We start from the raw sequence: 13,757 nt of genomic DNA, 5'->3' as shown, positions 1-13,757 counted from the left end.
TTCCGAAAAATCTATAAATAAGACATACTTTTTGTTATAATTTCCAAAAACACCAATAAATTAGACATATTTTTAAACAAAAGTTTCCAAAAAGCCATAAATGGGATATGTTTTTTCAATAATTTCCATAAAACTTCATAAATTGGATATAATTTTTGCAGAAATTTCTAAAAAATCTATAAATTAAGCGTATAATTTCATACAAAAAAACCCCGAATTTTTAATAATTAAAACAAAATTATGCACCATTAACTGAAGAAAAAAATATTTTACATAAATTACATCATCAAAAAAAATTTTTTTTTTCTTTTTTACTATAAAGATAGATGATAATATTCATAAATGGAGGCAATTTCTGTCCTCTTTACGATGTAAAATAGGAGGAGAGTCTAAGAATTATAGCATCTGCGACGTCGTGGATCCGTGCCAAAAACTATACAGAATAATTTAAATCATTTGTACAGACAGACAAACAGACGCATATACACACACACCTTTTCAAAAATTTGAAAAATCGTTTCCTATGACTTTAATACTTTAAAACAGGATAAAACTCAATTAGAAGTCATCAAATTTAAAAAATATTATCTTTAATCGTTAAATTATCATAAAAATCATAAAAAAAAGACTTTAATTATTTAACGTGACATGTGATAAATGCATGTTTAATGATACAGGATTTTATGGCCTCGTAGGGGTTGACAAATTCCATTATTTCTGCCTTTTTTTTAAAATAGAATTTTCCGGAAATATTACATATAAAATATAGTATTAAAAAAAAATAGTCTTTAATAAAGATTAGAAGAATTTATTCTCAGTTCATTCAACCCTGTATCGAATCAAAATCATGACTTTTTTTCTAGTTACAGATTCAGCAGATCAAATAAAATCTAGAAAAAAACAGCAAAAACTTTTACTACTTCGATTATTTTTAGTTTGTTTTAATATAATTCTGGAGTTTTTAGCTTTATCTTTAAGATTTTTCCAAAGATTCTGGAGATTTTCATGTATAACGCGCACCCCAGAACAATTTCCATGGATAAAATTCGAAATTTTAGATTTTCTAAGAAATATTTTGTCCTAATTTCTCTTGAATAATTTTGTTTGATTTTTCTTCTATTTTGTTGGATATAATTCTTTTTTCTCTTGCCAAATTTATTAAACCATATTCCAGTTTGATGGCCTTTTCTTTTTCATTTATGACTTTGAATAACTTTCATACCAGATGATTTTTATGATTAAAAAAATTAACGTTAAATAAAGTTAAGATTTATAAAAAAATAATGCTTTAATTGGTATATAAATTAATTTAATTAATCGTCAATTAAAATTATAATTTCTACCAAGAAAGGGATAATCGTTAATGAGCAATTACAAGTTACAACTATGGATATTGAATTATTTATAACTTTATGAGGAATTTTATGGAGATAAAGAGGACTTAATCGATGAAAAATCGATTTTTTACCCATTAACAATATAATTCGTGTGAAATTTATTAAAAATTACATTAAAATTTGACACATTTTTACATCCATTGACGTTACTTATCTCTACAGCACATTTTCGCTCTTATCTCCTTTATTTTTCCGAATTATCTCATAATTTTAAGAAAACATTAAGATAACTAGGTGTGTAACTATGTAAAATATTTAAAATAATTTTATTCTTAATAATATTTGCAAGAAAAGGCCATTAAGAAATCCACCTGCAATCGATCCCGGTTATCCTTGCAGATGCAGATTAAATCTCTCGTTATTATTATTATTTTTTTTATATTTAAGCTTACGGTTAATATTAAAATAATAAAACATTAAAATTTTATAAGAAATTTATTAATTTAATGGGAAAAAAAGAGTGCATTTATTGATGAGTGCAAAAATTCTAGCGTAGAAATGGTAAATCCGATTAAAGTATCTCAGAAGAGGGATGTTAAAAGCTTTCTTTTTTTAAGATAGAAGAATTGCCGAGAGGAGAAATGATAAAAGAAGAGACACTTCAATGAATTACAAGTTTGAAACATCCTCTGATAATTAAAAACTTCGAAAAAATCTTCGAACTGTTGAAGAATTTCTAAGTTTTGGCCATTTATAATTGCCAGGAAACATGTGATCGGCCCCCCAAGGGGGGGGGGGGGCAGTGCAGACCCCCTACACCCGAACACATATAGATTCTTAGAAAGATCAAGGAGAAATCAAGATTTCGTTGGAAAATGTGGCCATTAAGCCGACAGCAATATTGACAAAAATATCAAAATCTGAGATAAGTAATCTACAAAAAAATCGCGTGGAACGTAATAAGATTATATTTTGACGTTTTTTTACAGGTAGAAATACCTGACTTTGATAATTTTTAAAAGAAAAAATTACGTTTGAATGTCCTAGAATCCAGCGCCATTTTTGAAAATCATTAAGAGAAATCGATCATTTGATAAATGATGAAAAGGTCAGATGATGCCGTCATTTAAATATATTTATTTAGTCTAGAATTTAGTTTCTTAGACGATATTATCGAAAAATAAATATTTTTTATTCATTTATTTATGACTTAAATATATAAATAATTCCATCACTATCATTGGTTTGTAGCTATAGTTACATCTATATTCAAGAATATGTTAAGTATTGTACATGAAATCCCGCCACAATAGTAAAAAAAAAATTAAAATTTTGTAAAGTTTACATGAATTAGAAGGCCTAAAAATGCAAATTTATTATTATTTAAAAGGAATTATGAATAAATAAAAGATAAAATTAACCAAAAATACGCTATAAATGAAGATAATTTCTCACGTTTTAAAGGTAAAATTTAATTTTTTTTCGTTAAATATTCATAACTTTGCTTCTTTTTTGCGTTTTAAACTAGCAAATATCATTAAAATGTGATTTGTTTAAAGTTATATTCATGTTTAATCAAATTCCCAAATGACAATTTAAAAAATAAATTTAAACGTATTTATTGATTTTAATATTTTATCGTAGTTTTATAAATTTTATTTTAAAATAAGGCAAAAATTTAAAAAAAAAATTAATTTAATTCCTTTAAAAAAAGGATAAAAGTTTGAATTAAGTAGGTGGTCCTCCGAGATATATTTGATTTCAATTAAAAAATATTATTGACGATTGGATGACACGCTCATTCTATAACGATGATTGGTTGAAGATATTCAAGCAAGCAGACGGAGATTTATTTCCACCAATCGTCGTTAATCAGATCAAGTCATTATCCAATCATTAGTAAACTCTCTTAAAATGTATTTATATATCTTATATATCATAGAGGACTGCCTATATATATATATAATCTTCAATTTATATTTCTATTATTATGCAAATAATGAAAAAAAATTAAGTATTAAAATAAATTCAGATAAAAATAACGTTCAGGATTAAAGCATAAAATAACTATTTTAATTTGAAAAATACATTAAATTAAATTATAAAGAATATAATCTTTTTAATACAAATAATATAAAATTCAATATGTTATAATATTAGAAAAGATTAATTAGGGACTAGATTTAGCTTATGAGTTAAGCAAATTACAGCATAGGGTCTCGTGTTGTGAGAGTAAAATAGCATAGATACTCAGGTTACGAAGATAAATGCATTTTTTACCTCATTATTGCCTGCATTATTGCACATAATTTAAATCTACCAACGTAAGCCCGACTTAACGTGAAGAAATTCACGATTATTCCCTGAAAATCTCTCATTTAAACAAACCTGTTTACCCGAATTAATATAAAGGGAGGTTCAATTTTATTTTATTCACTCATTAAATAAATGAACTGTTTATTATGAAAGTGGTGTGAGTCCATTTTCCCTTGTGTTGAGATAATTAAGGGTTTTCATTTCGATTGATTCAAAAACCCCGATCAAGTTTGCTCCTGTTTCTATGAATTTAAATACGGCATAAGTAAATTCATCACACAAATAATTTTTCAATGACAGTTAACCAAACTAAATATTTTTTGTGGTGCCATAAGTGAACTTGCGGCATTTTCATAATTATTTAAACTATTTAAATCGGGCTGCAATTTGAAAATTGCAGATCTATACATTCCCACCGTCGTCCGTCCAGCTGTATGTCCTTCGTTAATCTAGAAAATGGAGTCAAATATGTGACCAGCAAGGCTCGATTGTTATCAGGAAAAGTATGATATACAGGGACAAGATGCCACTAACATTCAGACTAGGTAGGAAAAGATTTCACTATACACGAACTTTCCGGACTGGAAGTCACGTTTTTCTTTTTTTTTTAATTATAAGATGATTGAAATTTTCATCCCAGCATTGTGACAATAAATAATTGCTCGGTTTCATTTTGGATTGTTACGTAGCAGTGTATTGAAGAATTCATAATACGTAGAAAGTATGTAAGGCAGTAACTGCATCACATCCTTATATTTTCTCCGGTTTAAGGATTTTAGCTTATTTTATACAGGGTTGTTCGAGTGTTGAAGATGCTTCCATACTTGTAGTACTGTACATATATATTCACTGTACCATCAGAGAGCATAGTCAGAAGAACGACATAAACCATTTGGTTTATGTCGTAAAATAATAAAACGGCTAAATTCTGTATGTTTCTAATTATTTCATTCATTAAATAATTGTTACGGCGATTCACACTGTACATTACATGTTTCTCTGATTAATGTTGTAACATACGTACTCCACATGTACAATTCCCACATCCCCATACATACTATATGAAGGGCATTGTAAATTACAATGTTTCATGTGGCACTTACCTAAGTGTTACGCGTGGAAGCATCTAGTGCATTATTTTTGAACAACCCTATATTTATTTGTTCGTATGATATTCCCAAACTTTGGAGGTCCCCTTCATCTGATTTGTGATAAATTTAGAGTTTAAGTTCCTCTTCCTCCATCAATTTTATAGAAAATTTGATACGTTTTTTATATAAAGGAGTCTAATTGTAAAATATCCAGTGTTACTCCTTAACTTACCCATAGTTTAATTAGACTATGGGAAATGGACGTCAAAGCACAGTTCAAAGATCGATCACAACCTATCGTCATACTAACTTTGCTACAATATAGTGTAAAAAGGAATTTCTTGAAGTGACCTACAATGAAACTCTGAACCATTTCCTGTGTGGCTTCGATTTAGCCAAATATACACCTACAGCGTATCGTAGGAACCTCACAGTTTATTGGCCGCTACACAATGACAAGGGCCTTATCGGCTTATCCCAGAGGTCCAGAAAGCAGGGGTCTACAAAATACCCGCGTTTTATCTAGTAGTCGTGCCAGGACATACCAAGGCGCCGCCCTGGTACTTTTTTAAGCAGCAAAAGTTGCGCTTTGTCCATACAAAGCACCATAGACGGTGGCGCCTCCACAAACAATGGCGATTCAAACTAGGAGCGCCGGTTAGCGTCCTGGCTCTTTTAAATTTATGAATACACTCCTGGTTTCATCCCGATTTTGAAGTTTCTTCGGCGTATGTCAGCCAAACCTCGTGACATTCGGGTACGAGGCCGGTAGAATGCAAAAGAGACTTTGGCATTAATACGGCTCTAGCCGCTTTTGGTAAAATGGGGTGAAGGTAAAAAGGAACCACGCGTCAAAGGCTGGAGTGGTAGAGATTCTACACCTTTACAAGCAGGCATTACGGTTGGATCCATTAACAAGGGCCCAACTCGGAAGTTTTTCCAGAAGGAACATTTCAAATTAACTTAATTTTTCGCCTTTTATTTGTGTTTTTTAAAATATTTTTGTTACTACATCGTGTTATTTAATTAATACAATTTGTAAAGCGCGAGGGCGTTGTGTTCTAAAATTTTATTTTGTTTTATTTCGACTCGTGGAACCTGAAAATGGCGGAAATGTGTTAATGTAACTACACATAATCGAATGCTTTATATTAAAAAATATATATATTTACTGTATAATTTTTTTAAAGATTTAATGATATTAAATCTAATTTTTTAATTAATTTTGATACAATTTTTTTAAATGTTTTAACTTAATTACTCGTTAACCATTTTTAAATTTTTGTCTAGCTTTTGATAATGTAGATTCTGTGTTATTGATTATGTTAATAAATTTAATTTAACTTGGCAAAAATTAAGTTATTTCTTTAATTAAATTATTTAAAACGGTAATTTATTATTTAAATTAGTAACATAAATTTTTTTGGCTTTTGAACATTGCATGTTTTTACGGCGTAAAGTGCGCTTCCCGTAGAGCGTGACGGACCGACGTGTCTGTTTTCTGTTCCTATCGTATGTAAATTACTCAATTTTTTCTATAGATGTGTTGTTTTTTGAATTTATTCGCATATATCTTAACATAAACTTTAAAAAAAACATATATTTTGTATCAATGTTTTCTATGGGGACTGCATTTAAATTGCTAATATTTAAACAAAAAATGGCATCGACTTATACAAAATTCGTATAGAATAACAACTACAAAGATTAAAATACATAAAAATTGTAAAAATTAAAAAAAAAAAATTTTTAACTGCTGAACGTATACAACTTAAGTCTATAAATGTCGCTTGAGTGACTTTTGGGCTACTTTATATACTTAAATTAATTTATTTAACTCATTTTCCGACTTTAGAATGTAAAAATAACAGTTAAAATAATAATACAGAGTGGCCAAAAATTCGGTGAGCCGAGATACTTGACAGCAATTTCGGATCGGTTTTGGCTGTTCTTAAAAATAAGTTATATCAGCGGTTTAAGGACCAAAATTATAAAGAATTTTTTATACGGAATAACTCTAAAATATCTATAAAGAATTTTAATTAAAACAAAGACAAAAATTCTATTAAAAATCCGAAAAATTCTAAACATTTTAATGGAAGAAACGAAACGATTAAGATCTTAAGAATCTCCATCTTTTCGAAATTCGGAAAAGAATTAAGGGAGTAAAACGTAATTAATTCTATTCCATTCTCTTGTATCATCTGCCAATAGAAGCGTCACGTGTTGAATGTAATTTAACAGAAGATATCAAATATATTGGACTGTTACTTCCGTGACTTCGGCACACGAGACATTTTGCGGTGGAAGTAGGAAAAATATCAAGAGGTCATTAAGGACGATCATCGATTTTTATTGCTTGCTTGACATTGTTCAAACAATAATAAGAAACTTTATTAAAAAGATTCGGTATAAAGTTTATGGTCAGCTGATACATTTTATTTGACGATTTCACGAAAATACTGTGTCGAAATGCTCTTTCACATTGCTATTGATGTGAACTATCGTCAGATGAGATAGAAATGTATTTTTTTTTTTGTGTATGTGTGTGTGTGTTTTAGACACTGATGATGTGTCTAAAAAACCAAGGAAAGCCTCGTATGCGATTTTAATTGCGTTTGTTTTGTTTATTCTTTAGATTTCTAATTATCTGTCTTATTTTTAGTGTGTTTTTTTAATTATCTGTTTCATTAATTTATTTATCTATATTCATTTTCAATTGTTAATCTTATTTGTTTATATTGTTTTAATTGTCTGTTTATTTTATTTGTATAAGTTATTTCAATTGTAAATTTCATTTATTTGTGTTAATTAATTGTCAGTTTCATCAATTTCTATTACTTTAATAATCAATTTTACTTGACTGCTCTTTTTTTTTCAATGTTTGTTTCACTTGTTTTACATATACTTTTAATTGTTTGTTTCATTTTTCTTTGTATTTAGTATTTGAATTGTCTCTCATTTGTTTAGCATTCTTTAATTGTCAGTTTTGTCTGTCTGTATTATTAAACAGCCTATTCATCCGTAGCTTTCAATTATACACATTTCATTTAGCTACGAAAATTTTAATTGTTTCAATTTATTTGTCTTTATCATTAACTTGTATATTTCCTCTTTATTGTGTCTCCCATTTGTTTATATGTTTTTTAACCGTCCATTTTATTTGTCTGTCTTATTTAATTATCTATTTCTTTGTTAATAACTTGTTTTTTTTTATAATAAATAATGTTTAGGTGTTATATTTATCAATTTTTTCGATTTAGAACACAAAATATTATCATGTAATTTTTTAAAAATTCAAATTCAATTTTTATAATTTAAATTTTTATAAAAATGTCTTTTTTGTTGTTTACATTTCTAACTCCATCCTTACAATTTTATAAGCACGTTGAAGGTGATCCTTTCATGTTTTTTACGTTGAAGGTGACTTATAAGGTTTATTTATGGTATAAATTATTCATTATTTACGTTACTTTACTGCTATTCTTGAATAATTCTTTGAAACGATATAATATCGTGGTTTATTTATTATCGATTCATTGATTTTTCTCGTCCCAAAAGGAGTAAAAGCATAAAAATATCCTTTCATTCTTCCAACATTTGTCGATTTGTCGTCGTAAATCTTAAGATTTATATCATTCCAGTCATCTGGGAGTATTGTTTACGTGACTCATCTTCACTTAAAAGGAAAAAAAGAATCAAATTTTCTTTCCATCTTTATGCCAATGTGACCCAAAATTTTGTATCATGCACTCAATTAAGTAGAGTGCAGAGCGTGAGAAAGAAGGTTGAATTTCTACCACTCGCGTGAAGACATAAGAAAAATTTACATATAAACACGTAAAATTACATATCTAATTGTATCTTTCTTAAAAAATTATTCACGTTTCTTTCAAAATAATGAAGAGAAACTTACATGCTTCCGGCACCTTCTTCACCACTTCCTGCTTGGTTGTTTGATATCCTTGGTGCCATGTAAAATTTCTCGCGTATTCTGTATTCAGCTGACGAAAAAAAAATTAAAAAATACATTAAAAATCTCTTGTAAAGTTTATTAATTAAAAAAAATATACGTATTAATTAATTTAATCTTGTAGTAAACACCAGAAGTGAAGCTAAAAACAAATGTAGGTCGCGATACACGAATCAATCAGTGTCCATAAACCTACTGTAAGGCCGAAACTAGAGAATTAATTAGTGAGTAGGACATTGACAGAACTGATTTTGCTTACGTTAATTAATAACATTTTTCTATTTTAATTTTGTTTTACATCTTGATTATTCCATTAAATGTCCTGAAATGTTTCGTTATTTAATCTAGTTAATTAAATGAAAACTTCAAATTTTTCTGAGGTGCAAATAGGCGTTGAAAGACTTTTTTGATGTTTCTTTCTTTCAGTCAATCTCTGTCCTGTTTTAATTGATATTTTTTATCCTTCACAATAGAGCAGCAATAAAGTCACACTAACATTCTCTGGAGATTTTTATTTATTTACTTAAGAGTTCTTCCTCGCTCCTTTCAAAGAATTCAATCGGTAAACACGAATATAAATTGTCAATTTACTTATTTATAATTCACATTACATGCTAAAATATAACTTTACTATTTAATTAAATTTATTATGTAGTAAATTAATTCATTGCTTATTAACTGAGATTTATTTACTATGCGGAATATTTCATTATTCATAAAGTTAAAATATTATATAATATCTTGAAAATTTAATTTATAAATAGAATAACTATGCCAATAGATAAACTTAACAAAAAAATCGGTTAAATTTAAGGAAAATAAAAAGTTTTTAAGTGTAGGTCGTCCTCTGCAATACACGTAAGATATAAGAAACAGATTATTTTAAAACGTATCTAGGGCGTTCATTGGTCGAAAAAAGCGTATCTCCGCCTACTTTTTATTAAACTAGCCAATCGGCGTTCAAATTACAAATAGTAAACTAATTTTTAAAAATGTATAATGCAGAAGACCGACTATATATTTCCATACTATTTTTAAAGTTTTTCGCGTTAATAAACACCAAAAACTTTTTGATTTTACGCTTTATTTATCCTTTTCTTCTTAGATTTTAATGAAGAAATATTATTTTCTTTCAGAAAACGTTAGAAAATGGCATTGACAGATCGTTATAAATCCCTGGAGCTTAGTCCAAGACGTCTGTAATCCTACTATTGTCTCCTCATCAAGCATTTGTTTTCTGAAACCTTTTCTATGCAATTAGTGATGAAAGGGGAAAAAATGGTAACATACGACAATTCTGCTTATTTTTTCCCTAGAAAGGTATTATTTTTAATTATTTAAATAAGTTTAACGACGACATTTTTATTTAAATATAGCCATTTTCTACTCACACATGAAAAGAAGGTTTGTTTATTTAACTTATATTATTTTTCTTAATATTTTTTTCTTTGAAATTCAATATAAAATTCGTGAAATTTTACGTCCGAACATAAAGAAAACATTACTAGTTTCATATGTTCAAACTGCAAAGTGTAAAGGTCAAGCTGACAATATAGTTTCAATAACGGACTTCTACTCGAAAGAAAACTTGCTGGAAATGTAAATAATATTATTTATTTTAAATAAAATTACATTTTATTGTATTTTAGAGCAAAAAATTTTTTATAAAAATAAAAAAAAAATACACTGACTTTTAGCGCATCTTTTCACGAAATGATGCCATTTAATTCAACAGTAACAGGTAGAAAATGGCTAATATTATTACTTAAATATGAAAATAATTTTATTTACTTTAAAGAAAAATAAATATAATTGTGTTTTGCAGCAAAATTCTTGCTGAAATATTAAAAATTTTGCCAATTTACGACGTATCTTTTCATCAAACAAAGCAATTTAATTTGATAGTAATAGGCAGGAAAGAAACAAAAAAACCCCTAATTTCATTATTTAAACAGCAAATTTATTGGGAGATAAATGTGTATTATTTAAAAAATAAATAACAAATTAATTTTTTTATTGGTTTAATAAAATAAATAATAAAACTAACAGGAAATTTTCTGAAGTGATAAAATTAATACTTTAATGCTTGTAATTATTACTTTTAACCCATTTTTAAGCACGTATTTTCGATTTTTATCGATTTATTTCTGTTATAAACATCTATAAATAACTTATAAATGCATTTATACGCAAAATAATATCGAATAAAATTAGATAATTAGATCCACGGTTAAGATTTTTTTGATATTTTTTTAGTTGAAATTTATAATTAATTCCTCTTCCCTTTCCCCCGAAAATTTACTAAATAAATGCTTAAAAAGTCGTATAAAATAATTAAATAAATTGAAATTTTTAATGATAAATTATAATTAAAAATTCTTATACAGCTTCATTGTATAAACTCATTAATTAAGTTTAAGGGATTAATATTCCAGTTTTAATACTTTAGCAGAATTAAAGAATGATGTACAGTAACATTACCACATAATACCAATGCTTTATTATGTAGTTATATTACTATTATTGATTTGTATGGTGTGCAGCATTGTACACTTTCGTATCGTTAATGCTGCATCACATACAGCACATCTGATCTTCTTACTTGAACAGCATTAGTCTAACAGTACTTTTAAGTAATAAATCATAATATTCTACTGTTATAATAGCCTTACAAGAGCCTACACCATCAAAACTCGGTGATAAATCGTACAAATTCACCAACCATCCCTATTATAAATGCATTGAAAAAATTAGTGTGGAGGGGGAAAATACCTCAAAAATTAAATTATTTTAGTAACTTTTAAAAGTATTTTATCCTTAAATTATTTAATTTTTATATAATTTAATTGTGGATTTAATAAATTACTAATTTATGAACTAATATAAAGACATTATTAGGTAAATTTTTGGAAGATTTTCAACACTAAACCATAAAAAACAGAAAAAAAATTACCGCGAATGAAGGACAGAATTGAATATTTAATCACTATCAAATTCCTTATGAGACGTTCTATTTTGGGAGGGTTTTAACAGTGTTTAAACCCCTGTAATTCTAAATTAAATTGATAAATTAATTATAATTAAAATTTTACAATAATTAATTATATTATACATTAAAATATTAAAAGATTTTATCTAAGAAATAATATTTAATTCGGGAAGTATTTTGTCACCACAAATTCCTTAAAAGACGTTCCGTATTTAAGGGTTTTTAATCATTTTTACACTCCTAAAATTGTAAATTTAATCGATAAATTAATTATAATTAAAACTATCAGTAGTTAATTATATTATACATTAAAATTGTTTAAGTAATTATTTTATAAATGTCCCTAACAAGTCGAAAATTTGGTAATATATTAAAAAATAATTTTTAATTATTACAAAAATTTATAATATATTTTTAAAAAATTTATTATATTTTATATAATTTTTCGATAGAATTTATCATCGATTCTACATAAGCACCACTTGTAGAACCTTTAAAGTAATGGAGATCCTTCCGTGCGATTTAGGATTAAAATAATAATAATAATAATATTTTTTAACGAAAAAAATATAAATTATAAGTTTAAAAATTATTAAATTAATTAATTAAAAATTCTAAAAAATTATTTAGAGAATTTCTACACAAAAATTATATATACTTATGTATTATTTTGTGTACTAAACATAAAAAAATCAATAAAAAAAATCAAGAAGAAATGTCAATGATAGATTACGGGCCCTTTATTAAATTTTTTCTTTTTGGATAATTTTCTTGTAATTTTTGTATTTTTTAAAGCCCAATTTCTTTAGAGAGATAAATTGCAAGAGATCGTAAATACAGTAAGCTATGCAAATGGTATATATACATACAATTAATGGGTTATCTGCTATGTAAAAATATGAAAAAAAATGGTAAAATTTGTATAGGGGGGTTAGGATATTTAGGCTTATAATTCTTACCTTCTCCTCTGTTGGCATCGGACACGCACGGCATAAATTCCAAAACGAATTGATCATGTGCCACCCTTATGACCCTTTGTTCCTATAAATCTGTAAAACTATATCTCAACAAATCCGCATACAACTGTATAATTGCAATGCTGAAGTGAAGACGAACACTGCAGGGTGGATTGGCTTTCTCTCCCTTCTACTTCATGACGCCCCGATGGAAGTGCCATCCCGTGGACGGAAAGTAAACTATTCCCGAAATTGACATTTTTTTTTTTTTTTAAATCGTGTCTTCCACGTGTTTAGATTCGAATGTCAAAAATGGCGTCGCGAAAGAGGTTCTTGAATTTCAAATATATAACTTTTATATATTTATATAAACTGTGTGTACTTAAAAATTTTAAACTACTTCTGTGTTTTAAAATAGGTTTTTGTGTTTTTAAAGCTATATTTCGTCTGTAATTATGTAAAAAGTTGAGCCTAGAATGATATATATTTTTTAATTATAAAAATAATTGAAAAAATTAATTTATATTTTACTTTTTTAATTTTTTTAATACACAGGGCGGCCAAAACCGTAGTATTTAAAGGCCAAACTCGCATCTTTCAGGTTCAGTCTTTTTTGTAATAAGTTATTGAAGTGCTCACAAAAAACACCTGTTAACTAATTTTCGGGCTACCCTGAACAAATGGAAGTTTGTTAGATAAAATCGAATATAAATTTTCGTAAAAATCCTAAAGATGAAAATAATTAAAATCTATTATTTTGTGATTAATTATAAAGTAATCAACCAGCTGATACTAAAATGCTCATAAATCAAAGGATTTTCAAGTGGAAAAATCTTAAGTTGGCGAAATTCTGGATAATTAGAATAAAAATTAATGATCTCGATTTGATTATCTAATGATTAGGAGATAAATATTCTTCTTGTTGAAGTTTGTGACCGTTAGAAATCGCATCTGAAATGCCAAATGTTACATGTTACTAGACAATTTTTTAGTTACAAAGATAATTTTTATATTCAAACTGATCAATAACGTCTAGATTATAAACGTGGAAGAGTTTTTTGGCATGATATTTGTCAACTCACCGCCAGATTTACA

At 27.2% G+C, this 13,757-nt stretch overlaps 3 protein-coding genes across 4 annotated transcripts in view; 1 reads left to right on the top strand and 2 right to left on the bottom strand.

Moving 5' to 3' along the window:
• The window catches only part of LOC136983149 (fibrous sheath CABYR-binding protein-like), a 126,971-nt gene extending 114,107 nt beyond the window's left edge, over nucleotides 1-12,864 (bottom strand). Inside the window, exons 1-2 of the mRNA XM_067279792.1 lie at nucleotides 12,666-12,864; nucleotides 8,661-8,748 (exon numbers count right to left, since the gene is read on the bottom strand). Coding sequence (XP_067135893.1) covers nucleotides 8,661-8,748; nucleotides 12,666-12,722 — 145 coding nt within the window. The 5' untranslated portion in view covers nucleotides 12,723-12,864. The remainder of the gene's footprint in view (nucleotides 1-8,660; nucleotides 8,749-12,665) is intronic.
• LOC136983153 (dynein regulatory complex subunit 2-like) overlaps nucleotides 1-13,757 on the bottom strand; it is a 400,360-nt gene that overhangs the window by 42,449 nt on the left and 344,154 nt on the right. The window lies entirely within an intron of this gene.
• The window catches only part of LOC136983164 (ras-related and estrogen-regulated growth inhibitor-like), a 53,776-nt gene that overhangs the window by 21,735 nt on the left and 18,284 nt on the right, over nucleotides 1-13,757 (top strand). Inside the window, exons 1-4 of one of the 2 annotated variants that reach the window (XM_067279819.1) lie at nucleotides 3,217-3,253; nucleotides 9,854-9,998; nucleotides 10,094-10,316; nucleotides 10,415-10,458. The gene's annotated coding sequence lies outside the window, so the exon portion shown is untranslated. Of the gene's footprint in view, nucleotides 1-3,216; nucleotides 3,254-9,853; nucleotides 9,999-10,093; nucleotides 10,317-10,414; nucleotides 10,459-13,757 lie in introns of those variants that run through there. The other variant, XM_067279818.1, reaches the window with a different exon arrangement.

Source organism: Centruroides vittatus, unplaced genomic scaffold, assembly GCF_030686945.1.
Source record: "Centruroides vittatus isolate TY-2023 unplaced genomic scaffold, ASM3068694v2 contig_877, whole genome shotgun sequence".
NCBI lineage: Eukaryota > Metazoa > Arthropoda > Arachnida > Scorpiones > Buthidae > Centruroides > Centruroides vittatus.
The sequence above is the reverse complement of the archived record's forward strand: the minus strand, read 5'-3'. Positions and strand labels throughout refer to the sequence as shown.